General features: G+C 49.2%; 1 protein-coding gene across 4 annotated transcripts; it reads left to right on the top strand.

The window, feature by feature from the left end:
* Positions 1–325: 325 nt before the first annotated feature.
* On the top strand, positions 326–25,760 carry Szrd1 (SUZ RNA binding domain containing 1). 4 transcript variants are annotated; one of them, XM_047525569.1, is made up of 4 exons: positions 340–412; positions 20,305–20,354; positions 21,879–22,133; positions 23,386–25,760. In XM_047525569.1, the coding sequence occupies exons 1-4, from the start codon at positions 362–364 to the stop codon at positions 23,486–23,488; spliced, it is 459 nt and encodes a 152-aa protein (XP_047381525.1). In that variant the 5' UTR covers positions 340–361; the 3' UTR covers positions 23,489–25,760. The 4 variants fall into 4 exon arrangements, with proteins under 4 accessions (XP_047381546.1, XP_047381540.1, XP_047381525.1 ...); XM_047525578.1 differs by having other exon boundaries at positions 350–412; positions 21,882–22,133; XM_047525590.1 differs by lacking the exon at positions 20,305–20,354 and having other exon boundaries at positions 326–412; positions 21,882–22,133.
* The last annotated feature ends 845 nt before the right edge of the window (positions 25,761–26,605 follow it).

Raw genomic sequence — 26,605 nt, 5'->3', positions numbered from 1 at the left:
AAAACATAATCTACAGATTATGGAAAACTGAGTCTCACTTAAAAAGAAAATTTTCAATAATTGCCTATCTTGGTTCTAAAGCACACACTTCCCGTACTCCAGACGATGACTTCACGGGAATTCCCACTCCGTGCGAGAAATAACGCGTTCCCTTAGGAAAGATGGCCGCTATGCGGTTTCCGCGCCCTCTTCCAAGATGGCAGCCTCAGTTAGCTTGGGCCCTAGCCTGGAGCCTCTTCCGGGCTCGGCCGGGGGCGGGGTCCATTGAGTAAAGCCTTGCGTGCCCGCGCCCGCGACGGAGGCGCGTTTCAGGGCGCAGGCGCGGGGAGGGGTTGGGGGAGGAGGGAAAGCGGCGAGTAAGATGGAAGATGAGGAGGTCGCTGAGAGCTGGGAGGAGGCGGCAGACAGCGGGGTAAGGAGGAGCCGCCGCCCCGGGGCAGGGCCGGGCGGGACCTGGCGTGAGGGAAGCCTCCGGGGAACGGGTCCGGGGATGGTTCTCCCCAAAGAAGGGCCCCAGACACCGGGCCAGGGCTGGAGGAGAGGCCCCCGGTCCTTGAGCGCCGTAAAGGCCTCTTAAAGGGGCAGCGTTCCATTTCTCCCTCCACCTTTGCCCGGTGCGCCTCCTCCGCGCCCCCGTGTCGCGTCACCGGGGGCGCCCCACCAGCCGCCCGGGGCCTCTGTCCGCGGCCCCTGCGCCCGCTCGCTCGCCCCGGCCCCTGGAACCCTTCCTTTCCCGTCGGGCCCCCCCGCCCGAGGCACCATTTTAAAGTTCATGTGCTCGGAGGAGGAGGGACTCCGGTGGTGCTTGCGCGGACCAGGGCGGCGTGCCCGGCCCGGGAGGAAGCGGGAGGAGGCCGCCGAGGGCAGGGGGACGCCCAGGCCTCCTGGGGCCCCTCCGCTCTACTAAAATCCCCCACCGCTTTGCGCCATCCGCCGCGGCGGGCGAGCCTGGGCTTTTTCCTCTTTCAGTCTTACTCTGAGAGCCCGCGGCGGGCGGTCTCCGGGGACCCGAGCGGAGCTGCCCAGAGCCCCGCCGGCCGCCCCTCGCCCCGGGGGAGGGGTGCGGTGCCAGAAACAGCTGCATCCCAGGACGCGGGGCGCGGACCGTTCCACTCGACTTGGGAGTTCTCGTTTGCCTCCAGAAGCTGTAGGGAAATAGTTTATCCCCAGCAGGAACTGCCCGTTGAGCTAATTTGGTGTTTGCAGTTTGTTGCTTTCTCTGGCGACCCTGGCGAAGCCGGGGAGAGGCCTGTCTGGTGCCCCCGTGTCTGTGTCTATGCAGTGCTGACTCGAGCGACTTCCACCTAAAGGGCTTATGTGTGGGGAGTCGAGTGTCCCAGGGTAGAACAGGAGCTGGGTCTTTCTTCCCCAAGCACCTTGGAGGGTGCCCAGGAAGAGGACGGGAAATTGACCCTCGCAGCAGTGGGTGTGTATCTCTATAGGAATGTTGAAACTGGGCTTCGAAGTTTTTTCCGCTGGCTCAGCATTTCTTCCACGGTTATGTTTTTCCACTTAGCATGATTGAGTGTTTGAAGGAGTACTTCGTTCAGAAGATATTTAGTGGAGTTCTTACGGGTCTACCAGCTTTTTTGGAGTTTGGCTTGAGTCAAGAAAGTAAATTAAAGCCTTTATAGGGAGTAACAGGTGTCAGTTGGGTATTTATTCATTCAGCCAACATTTTTGAGTGTCTGCTGTGTGCTAGGCCGTGTGCTTAACAATGACTTTGTGCCAGAGAATGCAAAATTTCCAGTAAAGGCGTTTATTGCCTACCACTAACAGGAGTGAATCACTCAGACACCCCTCCTGCCGCCCCCTGCAGAAAAGCTTGGGCCATAATTAGTGCCTCAAAAGATAAGTCTCTAGTGCACCTGGGTCTTTCTTTGGTTTTCCTCATCTTGTGTTTGGGCTGGAGGAGGGTAGGTACTGGGGATTTAACCCAAGGGTGCTCTACCCCTGAGCTACACCCTCAACTTTTTAAAATTTTGATATAGGGTCTCACTAAATTGCTGAGGTTGGCCTGGAACTTGGATCTTCCTGCCTCAGCCTTCCTAATCCCTGTGATTATAGGCCTGTGCTACCAAGCCTGCCTTTCCTCACCCGTTTTATAAGAACATGAGTTTCTCACCTTAATGAACTGGGGAGGAAATTAAAGGAACAAAAATGAATGTAGGATTTAACAGAAATTGAGGGTTATTTTAAGTTTTTTGAGATTGTGTAAATTTCTTAGAGATCAACTAGGGCAGGGGCTCATTTTACAGCTGAATAAACCAAGAGATGTAAAATGTAACCAGGGGTGGTGGTGCATACCTATAATCCCAGCAGCTGCGAAGGATGGGGTTCAAAGCCAACCTCAGCAAAAGCAAGGCACTGAGCAATTCAGTGGGACCCTGTCTCTAAATGAAATACAAAATAGGGCTGGGGGTGTGGCTCAGTGGTGGAGTGCCCATGAGTTCTATCCCAGTACCGCCCTCCCCCCCAGAAAAGGTGTAACTTCTGTTTTGCTGCTTGTCCAGTATTCTTCCCACTATCTTTAGAGTGCTAGGTACTATCTTTCTATCTATAGTGTGTGTGTGTGTGTGTGTGTGTGTGTGTGTGTGTGAGTGAGAGAGAGAGAGAGAGAGAGAGAGAGAGAGAGAGAGAGAGAATGAATATGAGAATGAGAATGAATAATGTGAGTCTTGCTGTGTTGCCCAGGTTGGTCCAGAGTTCCTGGGCTCAAGTAATCCTCCTGCCTCATCTTACCTAGTAGCTGGGACTGCAGGTACACACACTGTGCCCAGCTTCCTCTTGTATCTAATATTGAATAGAATTTGGAACAACCTGTTGAGCCATTGTCATCTTTTTATAGACAAGGAAACTGAGATTTAGGGAGTAACCTCTTTTGCTCAAGATCACACACATAGTAAGTGGGGGAGCTGGGATTTGAACCCAAAACAAATTTCAAAGTTGGTCTCCTTTGCTCTTTGGGAGTTGATTCTAGGATCTTGAGCATGCTGGGCAAGTACTCTATCACTGAACTATGCATCCAGCCCTTCTGTGTGTGTGTGTGTGTTGGGGGTGTGTGTCTTGTCTATCTCTCTTTCTCTCTGTCTGGTTTTTGTGTTTTTTGGTGGTCCAACGAATTGAACCCAGGACTTTAAACATGCTAAGCAACAGTTCTACCACTGAGCTACATCCCCAGTCCTTTTTTTTTTTTTTTTTTGTGGTGCTGGGGATTTGAACCCAGGGCCTTGTGCTTGTGAGGCAAGCACTCTACCAACTGAGCTATATCCCCAACCCTCCCCCCCGTCCTTTTTTATTTTGTCTTGAGACAGAGTCACACTAAGTTGCCCAGACTGGCCTTCAATTTAGTAATCCTCCCACCTCAGCCTTCCCAGTAGCTGGGATTACAGGTGTGCACCACCATGCCCTACAAAGCTGGCTTGTTTGGCTAGCATTTCATTCCTTCCCTACCTGGAGATCTGGAGGACTTAGGGTTGGGCATTAACTTTTAATTGATTATTTATTTATTTTTGGTGCTGGGGATTGAACCAGGGCCACTTGCATGTGAAGCACACACTCCACCCTGACCTGCACTCCAGCCTTTACTTACCTTTCATTTTTAATGTTTGCTTTGGGCATTTATTTAAAGGCTTTTCTTTTCTTCCTTTTTTTTGTTGTTGTTGTTAATCCTGGGAATGGCTCCCAGGGCAGGGCGCTCTACATCCCCCACCTCTTTTTATTTTTTATTTGAAACAGGGTCTTGCTGAGTTTCTCAGGCTGACTTTGAACTTGTGGTCCTCCTGACTCAGGCTCCTGAGTTGCTGGCATTACAGAGGTGCATCACTGTACCCAGCTATTTGAAAACTTTCTTGAATTTGATTCACTTTTCAAGCATCACAAAAGGTTTTATAAATGTGCACTTTGAAGGAGGGGAATCATGGAGGGGATGAAGCAACATGTGCACATCACTGTCTACCCGTGGACTGCCCGTGCCTTTCAGATATAGGCAGTTGCTTGCATGAGTGCCAACTTCAGGTCACCTTCTCTCTCTCACTATTATTAATGAGCATCGAATGCCCCTGCCCGCCTCCAGCGCCACACCACATCAAACCTGAGTGGAGGTGGAGGGACTAGCGGATGAGGTCTGATTGATCTGAAAGTAAAAGTTCAGACTCCTCATAATCCAGAGGCACTTCTAGTTCTTGGTGATTCCTGCCCTTTAACAGTACAAAAAAAGTTTGATCATAATAGCATTTCCTCCTCCTGTGTCAGTGCATACATCTGATGTCAGGATATGCAATTTTTGAGTGCTGTTGTGTCACTCAGGGAAAGAATGACTTTGAGAAACACCTCAAATATTCTTCAAATAGACTGTTTTTAGGGGCGGGGGCAGGGATTGAACCCAGGGGTGCTGTACCAAGGAGCCACGTCCCAGCCCTTTTTATTTTAATTTAGGCACATGGTCTCACTAAATTGCTTAGGGCCTCAGTCTCTTTTTTTTTTTTTTTTTTTTTTTGGGGGGGGGGTGCTGGGGATCGAACCCAGGGCCTGTGCTTGCAAGGCAAGCACTCTACCGACTGAGCTATCTCCCCAGGCCCCTCAGTCTCCTTAACCACTGGGATTACAGACATGCACTACTGTGCCCAGCTGTTGCTTTTTTAGTTAGTACTGTGAACACTTATCTACTATTGTTCCATTGCCTCCCAAGGGGCTGCATTTACAATCAAAAGACAGTTCAAGGAATGTAACTTATATTTCACCAAGGAAATGCTTCTTTAGCAATATGCTGCCGTTAGCATGGCTTGGTGGCACCCACCTGTAATCCCAGGTACTCAAGAGCCTGAGGCAGGAGGAGCACAAGTTCCAGGCCAGCCTGGACAACTTGGTGAGACCCTGTCTCAAAATAAAAAAAAAAAAGACTGGGGCTGTAGCTCAGTGGTAGAGCACCCCTGAGTTTCATCCCCAGTACAATAAAACAAAAACAAAAAAAAAATGTGCACACACAGACATATACATCACACACTGCCTTTGGGAGAAATGAAAATGTAAAGCTGAGTTAATGTTGAGTCAGGCTTTATCTGGGGGACTGGGAATCAGCCCCAGGGTCTTGTTCATGGTAAGCATGCACTCTACCACTGAGCTGTACCCTGGCTTCTTATTCAAACTTCATATTGTGCCCTCACCTTAAACAAATTACAAGGGACAAATAGAGCATTTTGTAATTGGAAAGCTATCTTTGTGCTTTTTAAAAAAATCAGATTAGCAGTAGGTTCACTTTCTGATGGTATAAAGCTAGGTGCTTTTATTTTGTTTTGTTTTCTTAACCAGTTGTTTAACCTGGTCCATCTTGTGGGTAATGAGCTAACCCAACTAAGGGAAGGTGGATGATACATAAATTAAATTGGATCAGTGGTTATAATGAAGCATTGCCAACCTCTGGTTTCCCTGTATCTCAAAAGTTTCCTTGTATTCTTTTTCTTGTGATTAAGTTATGTAGCTAATGGGAAGAAAATACATCTTAAGTAAGTTAATGGATAACTGGTTGTCTGCATTAAGAACTCAAATTTATGGCCAGGCACAGTGGTCCACGCCTGTAATCACAGTGCTGGGGAGGCCAAGGTGAGGGGATTGGGAGTTCAAAGCCAGCCTCAGCAGTTTAGCGTGACCCTAAGGGACTCAGTGAGACCTTGTTTCTAAATAAAATAAGGGCTGGGGATGTGGCTCAGTAGTTGAGTGCCCCTGGGTTAAATCCCCAGTACCAAAAAAAAAAGTTTACTTTCTGTCCACATGAGCCAGTTTTCTAAACATTGTCCCTTCAGTGATACTGAGTGGCACATCAGCCATAGGAAGGTGTTAGTAAACATCAAATACCAATTGTGTACCAGGCACTGAGACCTTGTCCAGTGGTGGAGTCAGACAGGTAAGATAGCAACCCTCCTGTGGATGAGGCTCAAGTGGATACCATGACTGGAATCAGAGACAGTCCTATAGAGAGATGATGCCTGCATGAGATTTGAAAGACCCAGGAGGAGGGTAAGGTGGTGTACACCTCTAATCCCAGCTAGTAGGGAGACTGAGGTAGGAGGATCACAAGTTCAAGACCAGCCTGGCAATAGTGAAAACCCCATCTCAAAAAAAAAAAAAAAAAAAAAAAAAATGTTGGAAAGACCAGCCAAATTAAGCTGTGTTCAGCCTGGGAGGGTAGGTGGTAGGTGTAGGGCCGAGGCATGCATAGAAGAAACTGAAGGAAGAGATGCGGGCACTGGGAGCTACAAGCATTTCCCTCTGGCTGAGGGGGGAGGGAGAGGGTTGGCAGGACTGAGTGGAAAGAGATGAGGCCAGAGAGGCATTCAGGGGCCAGATTGGTAAGGGCTTCCTTGTACTTGGTTCTGGAAGCTTGGACTTCATCCTGAAAGTGGTGGAGAGTTTTGAATGCCTACGCTCCTCCCCCTCTTCATTTTAGCAATGGTGTGACATAACTAAATTTTAATTTAGGAGATAAGTTTTATTTACCTCTCTTTAGAGAAGAGACCATGCCTCCCAAGTGCGACTGCCACCTCTCTTTGGGGTCTGCGTGTTTCCTGTGGCTGCTGTCATTATGATGTGTGTACAGTTGGCAGTGGGTAGCAGGCCAAAAAAAAAAAAAAAAAAAGATTTGTTTGGGGTAGTTGCTACGGATTTCCTTCTGTCTTTACAGTCAAGGAAGTAGTTATGGGAGTCAGAAAGCACAAACCCAGGTATACCAAGCACAAAATGACTCCCTCTCAGCTATTCTGGTCTTTTTTGAAAAATTGAGTTCTAGAGATGTTCTCAGAAGGGACTTTCTACACAACATTTGGCCAGTTTATGCTTGATCATGCAAAGCATTCTGTCTCTGGACTTTGGAAAAAGATCTGTTTCACTGAGGCTTCAAACAAGGGAGGATAATGAGCTTTTCAGTAGTAACTTCGCAGTCCTTTTCATTGAGGCTGCGTCGGGCTGGGTGTTCTGTTCCCGCATGCTCTGGGTGTGCGAGAGAGCTGCCATGGTTGCCATGGACTGTGGGCTGGAAATTCAGGCAGTCACAGGCCTTCTTGCTTTTCCTCTTACTGTGCAGGAGAATTTAGAGTACCTTTCTAAAGCTGTTGGCAGAATCCTGCGGGAGAAGGTCACTGTTGTCTGACAGCCCAGACATTCTTGGAGCAGCCCTCACTTTCTAGTTCCCACCACTGCGCTGTGGTGACCAGCTCCCCGGGAGTGTCACTTCCCCAGTCTCCACAAGGTGTGGTGTGCACTCCTGGCACACCTCCCCCACGGGGATAGAAACTTTTCTTCTGTCAGGACAACAACTGATTTGTTGGTTTCCTAGGAGAAGGTTGAACTACTTAAATCTATAGCTAAACTGAACCAAAGTACAGATTGAAATTATGTATGTATATGGAGATATATATATGTATATATTTTGGAGTGCCGGAGGTAGAACCATGTACCGTGCAAGTGTTCTACCACTGAGCTATATCCCCAACCTGATTTTTTTTTTTTTTTTTTTTTTTTTTTTTTTTTTTCCCCTTAGTGCTGGTAGAGATTTCTTTGCCAAACTGGGCACAGCAGTGCACACCTGTAATCCCTGCCACTCAGGAGGCTGAGGCAGGAGGATCACAAGTCTGAAGCCAACCTCAGCAAGTTAGCCAGACCCTGTCTCAAAATAAAAAGGGGTAGAGTTGTAACTCAGTGGTAAGGCACCCTTGGGGTCAATCTCTAGTACCAAAAACAGACTGAGTGTGTTAGGCCTATTAGCCTCTACCACTCATCTTTCTCTTTAACACCTCGCTCTGTGAGGCTTTTGCTGGGAAGTTTAAGGTTAAAACCAAGCAAAGACATTAGGAATAAATCTCAACAGTAGTCTGTATGTAGATAAATCTTTTCTCTGTTGCTGAGACAAAATAACCCTCACAAGCTTGGTATGGTGGTACACACCTGTAATCCCAACTACTCAAGAGTCTGAGGCAGGAGAATTGCAAGTTCAAGGCAGCCTCAGCAACTTTATGACACCCTTTCTCAAATAATAGAGAGATCTGGGGATGTAGCTTAGTGGTAGGGCACTTACACCTAGTAAATTGGAAGCTCTGGATTCAATCCTTGGTGTGGAAGCAGGGGAGGAAGGATCCCTCACAGTAGTCATTCCCTCCCCCACAGAGGAACACAGGAAATAGCATTCATTCCTTTCCAAATGGAATAATAAATACAGGTTAAAATGGCATTCTTCAGGGACTCTGATATGATTGTACAGGACAGTTAGGACTTGAGTATGGAGAGATCAGGGCTGTCACCCCCACCCCCAACCCACCCCCTTTGGTACCAGGTGTTGAACCCAGGGGTGCTTAACCACTGAACCACATCCCTAACCGTTTTTATATTTTATTTTGAGACGGTCTCACTGAATTGCTTAGGGCCTTGTTAAATTGCTGAGACTGGCTTTGAACTGGTGATCCTCCAGCCTTAGCTTCTCAAGCCGCTGGGATTGCGGCATGCACCACTGCACCTGGTTCCTGTCACCACTCTTCATTGACCTTGAAAACCAGGTTCCCAGCCTTCATGCTCCGGTCTTCATGGCTTATAAAGCATTTGTGACCCTCCAGCTGTCAGTTTTGTTTCTGCTACCTACTTGCGCATCTCACTGGTGAATAGACACTGCCCATAAGCCTGCAAGCCACTGCTCCTGCTTCTGAGAGGTGTGCAGTGTGGGCACAGTGCCTGTTTACATCCATCATCAGTGACCTGGTGGAGTTAGGTGCTATATCCCTGGTCCTGGAAAGGAAATCATGAGGTCAGTCCCAGCCCCACTTGTGTCCTGAGCCCACACTCCCAGGGACTGGCTTGCAGTGTTTTGTTTACATTTGATTGCCACCAGATAATTAACTAGGTACTTTAGATGCTTCCTTGCTAGTCCCTTTGAAGTATTTTATTTGTTCTCACTTGGGATTGACCTGCTTCTGTAACCTGGATGAGCTAATCAATTTCAGTTCTCAGAAACTTGAACTTGGTACAGAAGAGCCAAATGGATAATGCTGTAGTTGATTAAAATACCAAAAGTGACTCCTGGTTGAAATCTTGATCATATTGGGAGATAGCATTTTTTAACATTTAACCAAGTGGAAAAAGATAATATATAAATAATTTTTGCTTGGTATTTTTAATTATTGAATTGGATGCCTTTATCTGGATTGTGGTTGCTGTCCTCTCCTCCCCGAGTCACCTAAAGTGTTCCTCTTGTGTTCCTTTCTGCTCAGTAAGCCATTAGGCTCAGAATGCATTGTATACTCAGGCCTCTGCTGAATACCATGAAATCTAACTGGACATTGATAAGTACATCCTTGGCTATTACCATAAAATCAGGGGTAGGGGCGTCAGTGACTTTGTTCCATCCTCCAGAATCAGAGTACCTGTTATTTTCCTTGGGAGAAGAGCCGTGACATCTCTGTTGGAGGTGGTAACAAGGCCAGATAAGCTCCTTCTGTCAGTAAACATCCCCCTTTTTCTCCATTGGTGGCATAGAAGTCAGAAGACTGGTATTTAAATGCCAGGTCTAATTTGGGGGTGAGCACTTCCTACGCTTCTCTCGGCTTCCTCCTCCTCATTTGTGATACTGAATTCGTAGAATTTGCCTCACTGGAGGAGAGTTCTGCAGCGCTGAGCAGAGTGCAGTTGCAAGCAGCTGTGGGAGAGGACGTGCCAGTGCTCTGAGGGCCAGGCATTCTCCCCGACTCGGCGGTGCTCAGCGAAGCCTCTGTCCAGTTTGGAGTCCAGAGTTCCCAAGACGGAGAGGTCTCTTTCTTGCTGCCTCTGAGGGCTGGTGTGCCTTTTCGTAGTGTTGTATGTTGAATGTGTTGTATGAGAACTGAAAGGGAAAAGCAATTTTTTTAAAAAAGGAGAAAGTAGGAGCCCCATTAGACTTTACCTATTATTTTATTTGCAGGGCAGGGCTCCTCACCATTTCCCCTGTCTGTCCTGTTGCTTTATAGCTAAGGGCCACATGGGTTTGTTGTCCCACACAGACTCTTTGAAGGAGCACTCAAAACAAGACTTTTTTTTTTTTTTTTTTTTTTTAATACCAAGAATTGAACCCAGGGACTCTTAACCATTAAGCCACATCCCAGCCCTTTTTTTTTGTTTTGTTTTTAATATACTTTTTTTTAGATGTTGATGAACCTTTATTTTAATTTATTTGTAGTGGTGCTGAGAATCAAACCCAGTGCCTCACACATGCTTGGCAAGCGCTCTACTACTGAGCCACATCCCCAACCCTTTTTTAATATTTTATTTAGACACAGGGTCTTGCTGAGTTCTTAGGGCCTCACTTAAGTTGCTGAGACTGGCTTTGAACTTGTGATCCTCCTGCCTCAGCCTCCCTGGCCGCTATGATTACAGGCAAGTGCTACCACATCTGGCTACCAAAGCTAGACATTGTCTCAAGATGGGAATTTGCAAATTTTCTGAGGCCCTCTGGCCTGGGGCACATCTAAATTGCTGGCTCTGATTTCTGCTGAAGAACTATTTGCTTTTGAGTTCTGCCAAGTTTGAAGGTCTAGATTGTGGATTTGATTCTGCTGCTACAGTCCTTCCTCAGGACACCTGGCCTTGCACCAGACTGGAGTGGGTGCAGAAGCAGGTGGGTGGTGCTAGCTGCCAGCCTTTATCCCACCTCATTGGGCCCTACTGCCGCCTTCCTGCCACTCTCAAACTTTTTGTGCTCCCTCCTCTTGAAGATTAGGATTCCAGGCTGTCACTTACTAGTTTTGTAACCTCAAGCCACCTAAATTCTGAGTATTCAGCAAGACTGAAGTTCAGCCCAGGGATTGTGACAAGGATTCCAGGTGATGACAGAAGGACATTTGTGTCTTATGCCTATCACAGGTGCTTGGAGAATGTGGCTCCTGTCGCCCCCCCACCAAGAAATACCTAAGGCAGCCTTAGTGGTGTGTGTGTGTGTGTGTGTGTGTGTGTTTGTTTGTTCTTTGTCCTGGGGATCAAACCCAGAGCTGCACATGGCACCCAGCCCAGCCTTAGCTCTTTTTTGAATATGGTTGCTTCCCTGTGACCCCTGCTTCCCCTAATGTGTTCCCTGTTTTGTTCCTTTTTGCCTATTTAGCTGTTAGACCCTGAATGCATTGTGTACTTGGGCCCCTGCTAAGTGAAGTAAAAGGCCACGCGGCTTCACTCCCCCATGGACGCTCTTTGAAGAAAGCTAGATAGTCTTGTCTCGAGATGGGAATTTATGAAGTTTCTCCCACAGAGAGAAATGTGTGTCTGTCTGTCTCCCTCTCTGGTGTGTGTGTGTGTGTGTGTGTGTGTGTGTGTGCGCGCGCGTGTGTGTGCGTGTGTGCGCGTGTGCGTGTGTGCCCCTGCCTGCCTGCCTGTGGAGATTGAGTAGGAAGCTGCTGCAACTGTCCATTGAAGACACTGATCATTGGCAGTTTGCAGCAGGGTGGCAGCAGCAGGGATATTGAGAAAGTTGAGAGTGTTCTGAAAGTAGGACCAGCAAGTTCTGTGGACATGGCCTGTGAAAGAGACCTCAGAGTACTCACAGGCCTTCAGGATTCCCTGGAAGACGGGAATGGCTGAGACTGTGTGTAAGTTGGATATCTTTTGAAATCTAAGTGGGAGCATTGAGTCTCGGTTAAGAATTATTGTTCATAGAGCTGTGGACCTAGATGTGGCCACTTAAGAAGCCAGCATGGATGTAGAATAAGAGACGTCCAAACCCCTAGGGGTCAGGCAAGGAAGAGGAACCTATGACCCAAGGAGGGCCAACCTTAGCGTGTGGAAAGAAGCTGTTGAGGAGATAGACAGGACACCAAGAGCAGTGTCTGGGAGGTTCTTTCTGGATGAATCCTTGAGCCTTGTCTGGTGCTGCCGAGAGGTTGAGGGAAATAAGGATTTGGAATTCATCACTGAATTTGGCAGCAGGGTGGTCCTTGTGAATGTAACCCAGAGAAGGGCCTGAGCCAAACCTCGGCATAAGTTAGTGTCCGTTGCCGTTAGCCAGTCTGACAGACAGGCCCCCTAGGGTGGGTTCACATCAGCAAGCAGCATTCCCCTGTGTGCTGGACATGTCTTATCCTGAGGTTAGACTCCAAGGCAGCGTTGTCCAGCAGAGGGCACAACGAGAGTCACATGTGTGATATGTTCTAGGTGCCACCTTTTAAAAGTGCAAAGAAGCAGGTGACATTTTTAATATTTTTTATTGAGCCTGATGTATCAAAATGGCCTCATTTCAGCACGTAATCAGTATTCAGCATATGAATGAGGAGTTTTACACTCCTTTTGTACCTGGCCTGGAAAGTATGCTCTTAGATTTGGCTCTTACAGCAAGTGCATCTTGGTTTGGTCTGGCTGTGTGAGAAGGACTCTCTAGCCACATGACAGTGGTGGCCTCCCACCTAGGGTGACAGGCTAGAGCTAGTGCAAAGCACGGCCCAAGGGATTCCCTATTGGTCAGTACAGAGACACCCTGAATGCTGAATGTACTTGGAAAGGGAAGCAAAAGGTGGTTTTTCCCTGGCAAGTAAGAATTATTTGAATGATTTGTTCTATACAGCCACCCTGCCAAAGCCCTTCATGATGGTGCCTCTGGTTACTTCTGATGCTTCTCCACCCCCCCCCCCCCTTTATTTCTTTTGCAGTAGTGGGAATTGAACCCAGGGGCACTCTACCATTGGACTACATCCTCGGTCCTTTTTATTTTGAGACAGGGTCTCATAAGATTGCCAAGCTTGGCCTCTAAACCTGCAACCCTCCTGTCTGAAATTCTGTCAGCACAGATCACACAATTTCATATGTGAAGGTTTGTTTTTGTTTTTCAATGACATTTCCTGGACACTGCCTTTTAAGTGGACTTTACCAGTGTTTGTTTTCATCAGTGAGATTGAGTCACAGGTGCTTCTCCACTGAGCCCCATCCCAGCCCTGATTGCATCTTATTTTGACACAGTTTCTCCCCAGATTCCCAGGCTGGTCTTGGAAAGTTGTCCTCCTGCCTCAACCTCCTGAATACCTGGGTTTCAGGTGAGCTCACCATGCTCAGAGGAACTTTATAAATTTCTGATGCCAGGTCTTAACCCTCCATGCTCATTGGGTCCCTGTCCCATGACTCCTTCCCATTCCCAGTCCACCCAGGGTCTTTGCAGACATTGTCAGTTCAAAATCCACACTTCTTCCTGGATCCTACTTGTGCCAGAGACTTCCACTCCTGGGGACCGTTGACAAGGTCTGCAGGCAGTGTTTGTTCCCCATGTTAAGGTGGGACAGCCCTAGGGTGGTTGTCAAACCTCCTGCCATCACAGCACAGCACCCACAGAGTGGAATTAAATGATCCAATTGTCCAAAGACTGAGCCAATAAATGCTGACCACAAGTCCTAAATCTGGTCAAATAAACAGACGTGTATGCGCAGAGTGAGCTTTGGTGTGTGTGAGCTGTCTACCCCTCATGATGAGGCACTAGACACCCACACCCCACTCTTAGGACTCCAAAGGGTGGAGACACCAACTCCTCCAGCAACTGTGCATGACCTGTGGACAGTGCTGATCTGATCAAAGTCTTGTAAGTCCCTGTGTAAAGTCCCAGGAGTGAAGGTGGTCAGCTCTGCATGGACTCTGGGAGCTGCAGGTTGGCTCTGCCACTGGTCTCAGGACCCTGACCACACTCTGTGCACAGGACCACTCTGATGCCCAAGTTACTGCAAGGTGACCCCAAGTCTGAGAAGCCCAGGACCCCTGGCTGCCGGGGAGAGGCAGCTTCAGCCTACCTCAGTTTCTAGTCCTGTGGCTGGATTGCAGGGTCACAGAGAGGGATGCCCTGGGCTGTGTCCTTGCTCATGTCAGTGCCCAGTGGTCCTGAGAGTCTAGCTCCAGTCTGGGTGAGGATGAGCTTCGGCAAATTATATATCCCAGTGTGTCCTAAGCTGATCCTGGTTCATACCATTCAATTAAATAACTCCATGTGTTTTCATAATCTGTGTTGAGAGCTACAGCATTGAGTCCATGGAGACTTTAATGTGACCAATTGAGAGTGCAGTTTCATATTTCTGATCATTTTATTCGCTAATTTGGCTTATAGTTATGTAAATTTATGTTGTTCACTTTGACCTTTTCTCAGTCACATAAACATAACATTATAGTAGAGAAGTTGCTTCCTGCCTACCTTGACTTCCTGAATTTTTTTTTTTTTTTTTTTTTTTTGGGGGGTGCTGGGGATCGAACCCAGGGCCTTGTGCTTACAAGGTAAGCACTCTACCGTCTGAGCTATCTCCCCAGCCCCTGAATTTTTTATGTGTGGTATCATCTCTTCAATTCATTTACCTTTTTTCTTCATGTTAAATGAAAAACCTGGTTTTCCTTTGTTGTAGGCCTCTGATGACCAGAGAAATGCCTGAATAACAAACAAATATAGACAACATGTGGTTATTTACGAAGCAAGATGGATATTGCAACTGAACAAATACAGAATTGTCCCAGGAGCTTGCTTTCCCCAGTGGTTGAGTTCCTGCCTCCTCTGCCTCATCCTCATGTTCAGCCTCTTGAGCTGCCGGGGTTACAGGCATGCACCACTGCACCCAGCAAACTCAGTTTTGTTTTTTAACCTGACAGTGATCCTAAAGCACCACTGTGAAATCCTCCTGGGGTGATAGGATTTGGGGTGTTTCCCTCTCTGGGACTGCCAGGAGTGGTAGAATAAGCAGGAGCATTGGACATGGCCAGCCCTACAGGGGCAGGACTATTATGGCACTAACATAGAGAAACAGGAAGTGCACTTGCAGCCTGAGGCAGGAGAACGGGGAGTTCATCAAGGCCAGCCTGAGCAACTTAGCAAGATCCTGTCTCAAAATAAAAAGGTCTAGGGATGTAGCTCAGTAGTAGATTCAGTTTTCAATACAACTGAGAGAGAAGATAAGACAGGAGCTGAAGCAAAACTAAAAAAATCGACTTGGCAGTTGTTTGGAGAAATCTCTTTGGATTGCACTTTAAGTGTACAGAGACTGTGGCGGTTGGGGCGGGTTGCTGGGGATCCAACCCAGGGCCTCATGCATGAGAGTCAAGTGCTCTACCTCTGAGTCACATTCCCAGCCTCAGAGACCTTTTACTCTGATTTAGCCAGGTTTTGCTGCTGTAGATTGCTTCTACCTTATAAATTTCTTTGCTTTATTCCTAAGAGGAATTGGGGCCCTCACAGGAAAAGCCAGAATCACATCCAGATATGTGATATGAGAAACATAAGCACCTTATCAAGGGGTCTTCGCTGTCAGAAGAGCCCAATACTGACCACCTCCTACTCGGGGTCCAAGTGCTAATGTCCTTCCTGGGTATGAAGAGCTGAGACCCAGTGTGAGTTCTGCCATGGTGAGAGTTCGGGGCCAGAATGTGGTGATGGTAATCCTGCCTTCTCCTTTTTAGTGTCTTATCTCTTTTTTGAGTTTTTCTAAAATTTTGGGTCTGATTCCAAGAGAAATCCTTTTATCTGTCTCTTCATCCCCCAACCTCCATTCCCTGTCCACTTGGAGACTTAAGGATGCCAGGCAAGACCATTTGACCCCATGGGACATACTTAGTCACAGGAAGTTTTAAGAGCAGTTGTCTTTTCTTGAATGTGAGAGACATTATCTGGGGAAAGTTCCTTAATCACTTTGTTGCCAGTTCGGAGGTGCATGTTCCTGAGGCAGAGCTGGGAACCAAGGGTTCTCTAGATCTCCGCTGAAGTCCAGATTGCTTTACTTCTGAGCTGGTGACCAGAGAGTTCCTGTTAGCAGGGAGGGGATGTGATGGAGCAGGGCAATTTGTTCCTTTGCCTCAGTTCTGTGGCACCTGGTAGTGGGGGGGACAGGGAAGGGTGACTCTTGAGAGTAGCAACAGCAGGTCAGGCACCAATAAAGGCAGGACACCGGCTCCCACCTTCACAGAGTAATGGATGAAGATCTGGCTTGTTCACTTTGTCTCTGTCCAAGTTTGGCTACTTGGAGTCAGTCCTCCAGGGCTTCATTACCCCTAGAGAATCTAGTCTTTCCTGAACATTCCTCTCTGAGTTGCTAAGTTGGTGCACTTCGTGCCCAGGCCCAGAGTGGTCTGTGTACCTCCCTCTACCTTTCCTACTCCTCCTGTCCCCTTCTCTTCTCCTTTCTTTTCCCCTGAATGTTACAGGCGTGAACCTGCTGCTGTAATCTGCCTGGCCTTGAAGCACATCTCTGTCCTCTTTGTTCCATTCACAGGTTGTGACTGTGTAACAAGTTGGGCTGTCCTAGGCCACTCTTTCCCCGCCCTCTTCTTTTGGAATGACCTTGTCCCCAGTGCACTCTTAGCAAAACACTGCCCGCCCCCAGCTTTCTGCCTGAGGCTCACATGGGCACATTCACTGCAAGCCTGCCGTCATTGGCAGCCAGTGAAACTGCACTTCCTGCTTAGGTGAGTTCAGCTCGGTGGAAGGTGTTGACATCTGATTTCAGTCACCTCATGGTTGTGGACTCTCCTTTATCTCCCCACAAGGGCCAGCCAGTCCAAAACCACCTCCCTTCCTCCTGTGGTTCTTTATGATTTCCCATCTCCACTCTTACCTCTGACTTTGCTTGTTCTCTGAGAACAAGACATGTGTACTGTGTTTTTGTAGTGTTGTAACCCCACAAGGCAAGCCATGCCCAAGTTTGGCAGCAACAAACCTTTTGCTTAGGATTGGGACCCAGAAAGGAAGCCACCCCACTTATCAGCACAGACTGTAATCCAGAGCCTGTTCAGTGCTACTTGGCAAAGCCAAAGAGCCTTTCCCAGAGGAGAAGCCATGGCACATCAAACCTCAGCCACACTCCTGCAGTGTGCTTATGCCCTCACACTGGCCTGGTGTCCACTAGGAACGGTCACTAGCCGTGGAGCTTGGGCTCTAAAACAGGTGCCTTGACCAAGGGCAGGGACCTGTGCATCCTTATAAAGAGGGAGGGAGAGCGCCCTTTGATAATTCCATTCCTGATTTCAGGCCCACGTCTGCGTGAGGCCTCTTTAATTGCTTTGGGATGTTGAATCTTCTGCAGGAGATGCCTGTTCTTGTAGTGTACCCTGTACCCTGTTTTAACTTGATTCAGCTTTTCAGAGCAGAGTCTGAGAGCAGACTGACTGTAGGGCCTTGTCTAAGCAGAGAGTAGACAGCCTCATGGTAACTGGACAGACTCCAGGGTGAAACGCAGTGCCCTCTCCAGCTGCTGGCAACACACTCCCCATCTTGCTTGGATGACTCTCAGCACCCTGGTGTCTGACCGGCCATCTGGCCATGGCCAGGATCCGCTTTTCACCAAAGCTGCTTGGATGTCTATCCCATTCTGTAATCTGATAGAAGAAACCCTCTCCAGCTCTGCTAAAGCCATCTTGCCCGGTGTGATGGGGTTGGGAGGAGTTTTAGTGATTGCAATACAGAGAGTGGTGTGGAATTGGGGGCAGTGACAGGATCACTATCTAATGACATTTACCAGTGGCTTTCCTTGATATCAGGCATTTTTAAAAACAGTGGTATATGTCAAGTAGACTGGTCAAGCTCTGGTTTGGGGACAAAAGCACATTTACATAGGCATGACCCATGATGTTCTTTTGAAGGTCTTTTTTCCACTCAGGTTCATGTGCTGGGCAGATTGTCTTCCCTAGAGTCCTAAAGAAAAGGGACCTCTCAGATTTAGCTAAGTATTAGACCCGTTTGCCTCCATGGGCTTTTTGACCCTCACAGTGATGAAGTGAGTATTATAAAATTTAAAAATTCAGAACTTTTCCTAAAAATCTTGAAGTCTCATGAAATAGCAGATCTAGCCCTGTCAACTAGGACTTGGTGGTGACCTGTAGCCAGTCCACCCCCAGGTGTGCCCCTGCACGTAGTGTGGCTACTTGCCTGGCCTTTGCAGGTAGTTGGTTTCAACCCTGTTTGAAGGCATCTAAATCCCACAGATCTTAAACTTTGTGTTTATGGTGGAGAAACTTGAATTAGGTGGTCTTGTTTTCAGATAGGAAGGACATGATACAGTGTGGAACTTTAATAAAACAAGAAGTTATTTGTGGAAATCCTTGAAGGGCCCTTAGGAGGTAATAGGCTTTAGACTAACGTGTGACATAATATTTACTCAGGGAATAACACTGTCCCTTCACCCCGCACTTCATACTGGCGATTGAACCAGCATGCACATGCCAAGCAAGTGCTCTGCCACCAAGCTACATCCCTGCCCCCTGCCCTTTTTTAATTTTGAAACAGTGTCTCACTACGTTGCCCAGTCTGGCCTCAAACTTGAAATTCTCTTGCCTCAGCTTCCCAAGTAACTGGGGTTAATTAAGCATGTGCTACTATGCCTGATACAATGCTGGTAATAATAGAATTATTACAATTCTGACCAAGCTATACAGTGGGCACAGATTCTCTGTGTCTGTCAGTCAGTTCACAGAAGCATCCAGGTCATTCTGTTCTCCTACTTGGTGAACCATGCTCCAAGCTGGAGTAAGAGGCTTCGCTGTGGTGCCTCCCCAGCCATCCACAAACTCGCGATGCCCTTGGAGTCTCGTGTGTTGTGCTTGCCCAGATAAGTCTTAAACCTAGCTCAGCACCAATCAGGATGAGTGTCAGTGAGGCTGGATTCAAATCTAGCTTCGTATGATTCCTTCTGACTTCATGTTGTTTATAAGAGGTACACATAAGAAGATGGAAAGGTGTTATGACCAAACTAATGATAAACCATTTAATTTACTAGAAAGAATAATTTTTCCCACAGTCGTTGGCTCAAATGAATCAGTAAAAATTTAGGAGGTTTGACTAGAGCTAGCAGCTTGCAATGTACCTGTGAACTGTAGAATGCAGGGATTTGTAGGACTTAGAGCCCTCGTGGAAACCGGCCATGAAATGGATCCCAGCAAATCTCAGGACCTTCAACCACACTGCTGAATGTTTTGCAGGTGGTGGACTTCTTTGAAAATCCCATGTATCTTGCCAGTCAGGGTTTCCCAGCCTTAGCACTATTGACTCTGGGGGCTAGTTAATTCCTCGTCGGGGTTGTCCTGTGTATTATATGAGGCTTAGCAGCTTCCCTGGCCTCTACCCAATAGCAGTTTCCTCTGGTAGTGACTGTCAAACATCTTGACTTTGCCACTTATCTCCTGGTGGGTGGAACCACCCCTGGCTGAGAGTTACTGCTCAGAGATTGGCTATCCAGAGAAATCCATGATTTTGCTTACAAGTTCTTCCGGTTGCTCGATGATTTTGCCCCCAGTGAGTAGGACATAAAGAAAAGCAGTGGAACAGCCAAGAGCTGGGAAGTTTGGCCTTTGCCCTGTGTGTAGTGTCCCCCCAACCCCCATACACGTAGGCTTCACAGTTCCTGTGCTGGGGCCTGTTGCCTCAGTTTGCCAAGGGTACCTACCTGTGTCCTGTTCATGACCGGAAGTTAGGCCTAGCACGATGGGAGTTCAGGACCAGATGTTTTGTCCTTCTCAGCCTGTCTTTTCTCTGCTTTTTTCTAAAGTGGTGGTGTTGTGTTAATTGGGACCTGCCAGGCTCTAGTTCCAAGAGGAATCCTGTCGTCCCTTCTCCTGGATGCACTAGGAGACTTATGAACTTCAGTTCTATAAATACTAGGCTTCTGTTTTACTGTAGGCCTTTGACTAGGTGCTGCTGTCACAGCAAAAGTTCATAGTCCATACCAGTAAAAAATAGATTATTCATAGTTGATATATGTGACCATGAAGGAAAGTGACAGGAACCGTTTACCCCCAGGAGCTGGTGATTAATTGTGCTGGTGGGATCAGAGGACACTCATAAAGGAGAGGAGACATTTGGGTTTTGCAGGATAAGGGGAAGCTTGCCAGGGGGGAGAGCTTGGCAGCCAGGTGGAGCAGCACCAGGTTCTGGGTTGTAGCAGCTCGGGACTGCCGTGGTGCAGAGTGGGAACAGGAGACAGGAGGTGTGGGCGAGGCTGCTCCGAGCTTAGATGTGGTCCCACAAGCAGCTGAAGGGTTTTGAGTGGGGAAGTGACATGATCACACACATTTAGAAAGTTGATTCGAGTGACTCTGAGGGATAGGGCAGAAGTCTGGAACCTGTGCAGAGAGCCCATCTGGACAGTGTCTGGAATCATCGCTGTGGCCATGGACTAGGAGATGGACCCACAGAGGCAGACAGGAGCCCAACCTCTGAGCCTAGTGTATGCCCGTCATCTCAAAGGACACAGTCATGTGTCCCTGGCTAGAGAGAAGACACTGCCCTTAGCTCTGAAAATAAAGACATAAGTTTTTATTCGAGAGAGATTTTTTCCACTTTTTATATACATTTTTTTCCTCTAGGAAATAGACAGACGATTGGAAAAAAAACTGAAGATCACACAAAAGGAGAGGTAAGGCTGCTGTCTGGTCTGAGGACTTGTGCTCTCTGCCGAGGAGAGCTGAGCAGTCGGCGCTGTTCTCTGGCTGGCTGTTAGGTGTAGCAGGCCAGGCTCCCGGGCAGCAAACCCTTCCCTCCCAGTTGGAGACCAGGGCATGGTGACTCAAGGCTTTGGGAGTGAGGCTGGGGTGTTGCGCCTGCCTCTGACCTCATTAGTCCCCTCGCGTGAGGTCATCTGGTGGACAGTTAAGGTGATAAGTTGCAACATTTAAGTTTTTAGGCCTGGCTGTGCCCAGTTGCTCCGAGGTTTGGGGTAAGTCGTCCCTTCTGGACATCAGTTTCTTCCTCTGTGATATGAGTAGTTTGGACAGTTGATTTCCCTTGGGCCGTGGTGATTTGGCAGTTGAGGGCATCCTGCAAGGAAAGTGTCTAGGAAGTTGAGAGACCTTTAAGGATAGCTTTGTTCCCTACCCCAGAGCAGAGGAAATGGGTTTCCAGAGCAGATGACAGTTGACTTTGGGCTTAGGTAGCCTGTTGGTTTTTCCCAGGGACAGGTAGCCGGAAGGAGGGTAAGACTTTGGATTTGCCCAGTAGGCTGCACAGTGTTCCCCAGGGGACTCTGGCTCCTTGTCTGTCTCAGCAGGTGCACTCCCCTCATCACAGGCCCCTGTCCCCATTGTTCCTGCTGCAGAGTTCCTCTGGTCCCTACCCCTCCTGATAGCCCTCCATCTGGAAAAGGCCCCTGTGGGCCTGCTGGTTCTGAAGCTAGTTGACAGCTTTGGGAGGGTTCTGGTGGCTGGTGTGGGTGGTCATTCCTGCCTTTGTTCCTTCCCTCCCTGTGCTGTTTCCCCTGTGTGCCAGTTTCACCTCTCCCTGTGGACACGTGGCCTTGATGTGCATCCCCAGCTTGGAGCAGTGCTTCTCTTTTGAGCACTGCCAAGCCCTGTCTAGGTTCGTCCTCCTTCCCAGCCCCGCCGCTGTCCAGCAGGCCAGAGCCCTGGTGAAGGAAGTTTCTCTGCTCAGCTCCTTGGGACGACTCAGTCGTCTGGTGTATTGGTCTCTGGGAGACAGGTGGCTCTCAGCAGAAGGCTGAGGCAGTGTGGTGCAGGCTCCGGCAGTGTATGGTTGGAGCCCATGTGGTGGAGACCCAGGCTGGCCACCAGCCTCTGACACTGCCCTGCACAGGGAGGCTGGGACTTTAACTGGTGTCATTGGATTCTGAACATGGAATGTTTTGCCCCAGGGGTCAAATGGTGTTCGCTATACCCGTGGTAGACATGGAAGTCCCAGGTTGAGGAAGCATTCTGGCCCCTGGCCAGGGGTTAGGGCTAAGCAGCAGTTCCTGGGTACTGCAGAGCTGGTGACAAGGTGGCTTTCTTGAGATCCTTCTTGAGGGTAATTTGACTGTCTGGTCAGAAGCCAGAGACTGATGAATAGAGTTAGTGGGGAGAGGGAGGAAGGTTCCAAGGTGGGCATGGGCGTGGAGGGCCTTCTGGTCAAAGGTAGGATTTGTGAAGCTGTGTTTGCTCTTTGTCAGCAGGAAATCCAAATCTCCTCCCAAAGTGCCCATTGTGATTCAAGACGATAGCCTTCCCACGGGACCCCCTCCACAGATCCGCATCCTCAAGAGGCCCACCAGCAACGGTGTGGTCAGCAGCCCCAACTCCACCAGCAGGCCAGCCCTTCCTGTCAAGTCCCTAGCACAGCGGGAGGCTGAGTACGCCGAAGCCCGGAAGCGGATCCTGGGTAGCGCCAGCCCCGAGGAAGAACAGGAGAAACCCATCCTCGACAGGTGCGTGTGGCTGTGCACCCCAGGGGCAGCAGCAGCAGGGCTGGCTGTGCGCAGAGCAGTGAGAGGCCCGCGGGCCCGCTCAGTCTGCACTGCAGTGGCCCGGCTGGCTCTGGAGGCTGGGCGGGTGTGGTCGGCGGTTGCTGGCATGCTGCCCCTGCAGTCTGCAGGCACAAGGGCAGTGCTGCGCAGACTGCAGGCACAGACTTCGAGTCACAGTGTGCCACTGGAGAGCCACTAAACCTGTCACCTGATCTTGGTAAATCCCTGCCTCCCCAAGTCATCACGCACGTGTGTGAATGAGCAAGTTGCCAGAGGGTGCTGAGCCCTGCATGGCTGTGGGGAGCCCCCAGATAGGTGCTTCTGTGTTATAGTCTGGGTCTCCAGTAGCCCACTGTGTGAATTTTTAAATTCTTTTTTACTCTCAGCTGTTTTTTTCCTAAGTTTGTCACTTCCTACTAAAGCAGTATTTGTTCAAATGGTCTAACTTGAAAGGGCCTCTTTGATGACGTGGTATATTGGGATTTGAAGGACTAATCTTTGTACTTTTTTTTGGTACTGGGAATTGAACCTAGAGACACTTTACCACTGAGCCCCACCCCGGCCTTTTTTTTTTTTTTTTTTTTTTCTTCTTCTTCCAGTTTTGAGACAGGGTCTCACTAAGTTGCTGAAAATGCTCTCAAAGTCTTATAGTCCTCCTGCCTCAGCTTCCTAAGTCACTCAGGATATAGGCATGCACCACTGTACCTGGGCCCTGTCCTTACTTTGAAGTGACATCTGTTATCTGTTTTCTCCTCTTGGCCCTCACCTTCCCGTTTCCTTCATCTTCTCTAGTAATATTGGTGAGCCGCTAACTACATGATTTAGGGAGAGGCACAAGGCAGAAAGCTGGCTCACGCTGAGCCTGTGGCTAGGGGTCTTTACCTGGCCAACACTGGAACGTCTATGCCAAATGGTTCTGTGGAGGATGTGCTGTTTGTGGCCACTGCCTCTGGACAGCACAGGCTCCTGAGCAACCCCCTGCCTCCAAATGGGGAAGAATGCTGTGGCTGCTGAGCATGGACCACCAACCCTCCCCACCCAGACCTCCCAACTAGAAGATGCCCCAGTCTGCTTGCCAAAGAGCAGGCTCATGGAACCAGAGTTAGCTGATAACCACTGTGACTTCTGCTCTAGCCGCAAGCATGATTGATTTTTATGATTTGGGGGCATCTTTTATATTTTGCTTCAGTCCTTCCTCTGATCTTCCCTTCAGGCCAACCAGGATCTCTCAGCCTGAAGACAGCCGGCAGCCCAATAATGTGATCAGACAGCCTTTGGGTCCTGATGGGTCACAAGGCTTCAAACAGCGCAGATAAATGCAGGCAAGAAAGGATGCCGCTGCTGCCGCCGTCACCACCTCCTGGGTCGTCCGCCACGGGTCGCACTGCCGTGGCAGACAGCTGGACTTGAGCAGAGGGAACGACCTGACTTACTTGCACTGTGATCCCCCTTGCTCCGCCCACTGTGACCTTGAACCCCATGCACTGTGACCTCCCCCTTTACCCCCCTTCCCACTGTGATTGGCACATCGACAAGGGCTGTTCCAAGTCAATGGAAAGGGAAAGGGTGGGGGTTGGGGGAGGGTTGGGGGTCCCACCAAGGACTCAGAGTAGAGAGTCATAGACAGTGCCACTTGGCCACTTGGGGTAAAGCCAGTGCCAGCAATAACAGTTTATCATGCTCATTAATTTGGGATTTCAAAACACAAATGAGAACTCCCACCTACCCGCCCCCAAGTGCATGTCTTCATCACTTAAAAAGTAAGTTCCATTTGAAAATATCCTTTCCTTTTTTTTCCTTCCTATTTTTGTTTGTTTATACAAATATCTGATTTGCAAGGAAAGTGCATGGGAGGGGTTTTAGCAGTTTAATGAATTTTTAATTGAGAAAGGGTAGTTCGATAGTCTACTTAAAAATGTTTCTGGGAAATTTGCTAGAAACATTAACCAATAGGATTTTGGTGAGCTTAGCTTCTGTATTCCTACTGCCGCCCAGAAAAGGGGCAGGGCTCTGCAGCCCCAGGACAGATGAGCACCCCATGCCTTTACCTCCCTCCCCAGCTAGGTTCCGGGCCTCTTGGCCCTGCCTGGAGACAGGGCTAGCTCTATAGGCTCAGAGAGCCTGGGGAGGGTGCCAACCCCACCTCTAGTATTTTGGGAGATAGGGAAAGTGACAGACTTCCCCTTCCCCTCCCCCTCAGGGTGGCTTCCTACCAGCCAGGCTTGCTACTTCTAGAGGAAAGCAGGAAGCATCAGAGAGTGAGGCAGAACTCCTGGCTTAGGAGTAAGGGATGTGAGGCTTGTCAGGTGTTTAACCGCTGTCAGCACAAGAAGACCAGGAGAGAGTCTGGCTCCAGGACTTCGGGCCATCTGCTCAGTGTGGTCAGTAGTAGATGGACCTGCCCCTCCAGCAAGGACGGAACTCTTAAGGTCTGTGAGCGCTCCATCTCCATTGGTGGCCTCAGCTCAGTACCTACACCTGGTATGTTTCCCGTGTGAAATCAGTACCTTGGGAGCAGGCCGGTCTGAATAAAGTTGGGAGAAGAAGCATTGCAAGGATGGATGGCCAACTAATTCCCAGTGGCCTAGGCGTTCTTCACCCCTATTTCCAGAGTGAGGACTTGGAATGAAGATTGTTTTTCCTCTCCCTGGAGCCTGGAAAATTGCTTTGGCTCCTTGGGCAGAATAGGCTAGAAGGCAACTGCCCAGAGAGCATCTCTGCATAGCCTGGCCCCTCTCAGGCCCTCTGGTCTCTCCCAGTGCACTGCACCTTATGCCTCAGCCAGCCAAATGGCCTCCCCACTCTCGGCCAGCAGGTAGGGTTTGGAACGGTTGGCATGATTTTGGATTAGGGCATCTTTTGGCAGCCCCGATGGCAGGCTAGATTTTCAGGCTCATGCCACCTCAGTTCATGTGGTCTCAGCCTTGCCCGTAAGTGGTAGGCCAGGCCCAAGTGTGTCCCACAACATCTTCCCCTCAGGAGGAAGGGCCAGCTGTCAGTTGAGTCAGTGACTAGTCCACGGCACAGCCTTAGAACCGTGGGAAGCCAGGAAGTGTCCGGGAAGGGATGAGAGCAGAGCTCAGTCGCAGGAGGAGCGGTCACCTCCAGGAGTGGACAGGAAGAACACTGGCTGCTATCTTAATGTGCACTGCCCTGACCAAGTGCCCACCTTCTAAATGTCCAGTGCCCATCCTCAAGTAACAGTGATTTCTGGCCCACGGTGAGACTGTCCTTTGAGTGGGAGAAGGGTGCAGAGGTAGTCCAGGTGGGAAGGCCTGCAGTGCCGATTGCTCAGCCTCTTGTCCTGCCTGCTCCAGCAGGAGCCGAGGGTGGGCTGGCTGGTGGGGCTCTGCAGATTAAGAACCTGGCAGGGACTGGTGCTCCCATGTCCCTCTGGCCAAAGATGGGGCTGTCACCCACGTGCCTGTCACCACAAACCAACAGTCACACTTTGGCTTCCCAGGTGGAGAGGTGGCAGGCAAAATGAAAGAAAAGAAAAGAGGAGACTATTGTGTCGGGGGAGGTGGGAGGGACAATGGGAAGACGGTTTGGATTGTGTGTGTGTGTGCGCGTGTGTGTATTTTTGGGTTCGTTTTTTGTTTTTGTTTTTGTTTTGGTAGTTGTCTTTCATTAAGTGCTTTTTTTTTTTTCTTTTCTTTTCTTTTTTTTTTTTTTTTTTTTTTTTCTTTTTTTTTTAAGTAAGTTGCAGGCTTTGGCTTGGAAATCCCCAGGGGGATGAGGGGCAGGAACCTGAAGGTGCTGCCCCTTTATCTGCCTTCATGGTACTGTCCCTTCCCCCAGCTCCTCCCAGACCCCATGAGCCAGGCCACAGCCCTTCCAGCTAACCGCTTCCCATGAGCCACTACTCTGATGTCAGCCTATAACCAAAGGAGCTGGGGGTCCCGGCCTGGTGACCAGCCCTTCTCAGCCCACTCAATCAGGGTGCTCCCCACCTGCAGGCAGGAGGCAACACCCTATCTGCTACCATCAGCCCCTTCCAGAGCCCACCTGCCCCGCCCAGCCCTGCCCTGCCCAGCCATACCCTGCTCTGCCCCATCTGGGGGTGCTCTGCTCAGGGATGGGCCGGCAGGGCTGCACCCAGCCTCCCTGGTAAGCAGAGACTCGAGAAACCTCTGGGGTCCTGTTTTGTGGTCACGTGATCCCAGGGGTGCACATGGGCCCCTTGGGTGTCTGAACAGAAGGGAATGGGAGGGAGGGCTGCACCCTGCAGTCTTGCTCTGCTGATGTAGAGGGCAGCTGCCCACCCCCACCCCACCCCACACCGCGGGCTCCTGAGTCGGCAGATTAAGCATTTTATAAATTGTATTTTAAATACATGTTTTAAACTTGTCAGATCCTTGTCCTCATTGAAACCCCTGGCCTGCCTTCTTCATGTGGCTGTTTATTGAACCCTGGGAGGGGCTACCTCTGCT

The sequence above is a fragment of the Sciurus carolinensis genome, chromosome 1, assembly GCF_902686445.1.
Source record: "Sciurus carolinensis chromosome 1, mSciCar1.2, whole genome shotgun sequence".
Taxonomy (NCBI): Eukaryota; Metazoa; Chordata; class Mammalia; order Rodentia; family Sciuridae; genus Sciurus; species Sciurus carolinensis.
This window is presented reverse-complemented; position numbering and strand designations above follow the sequence as displayed.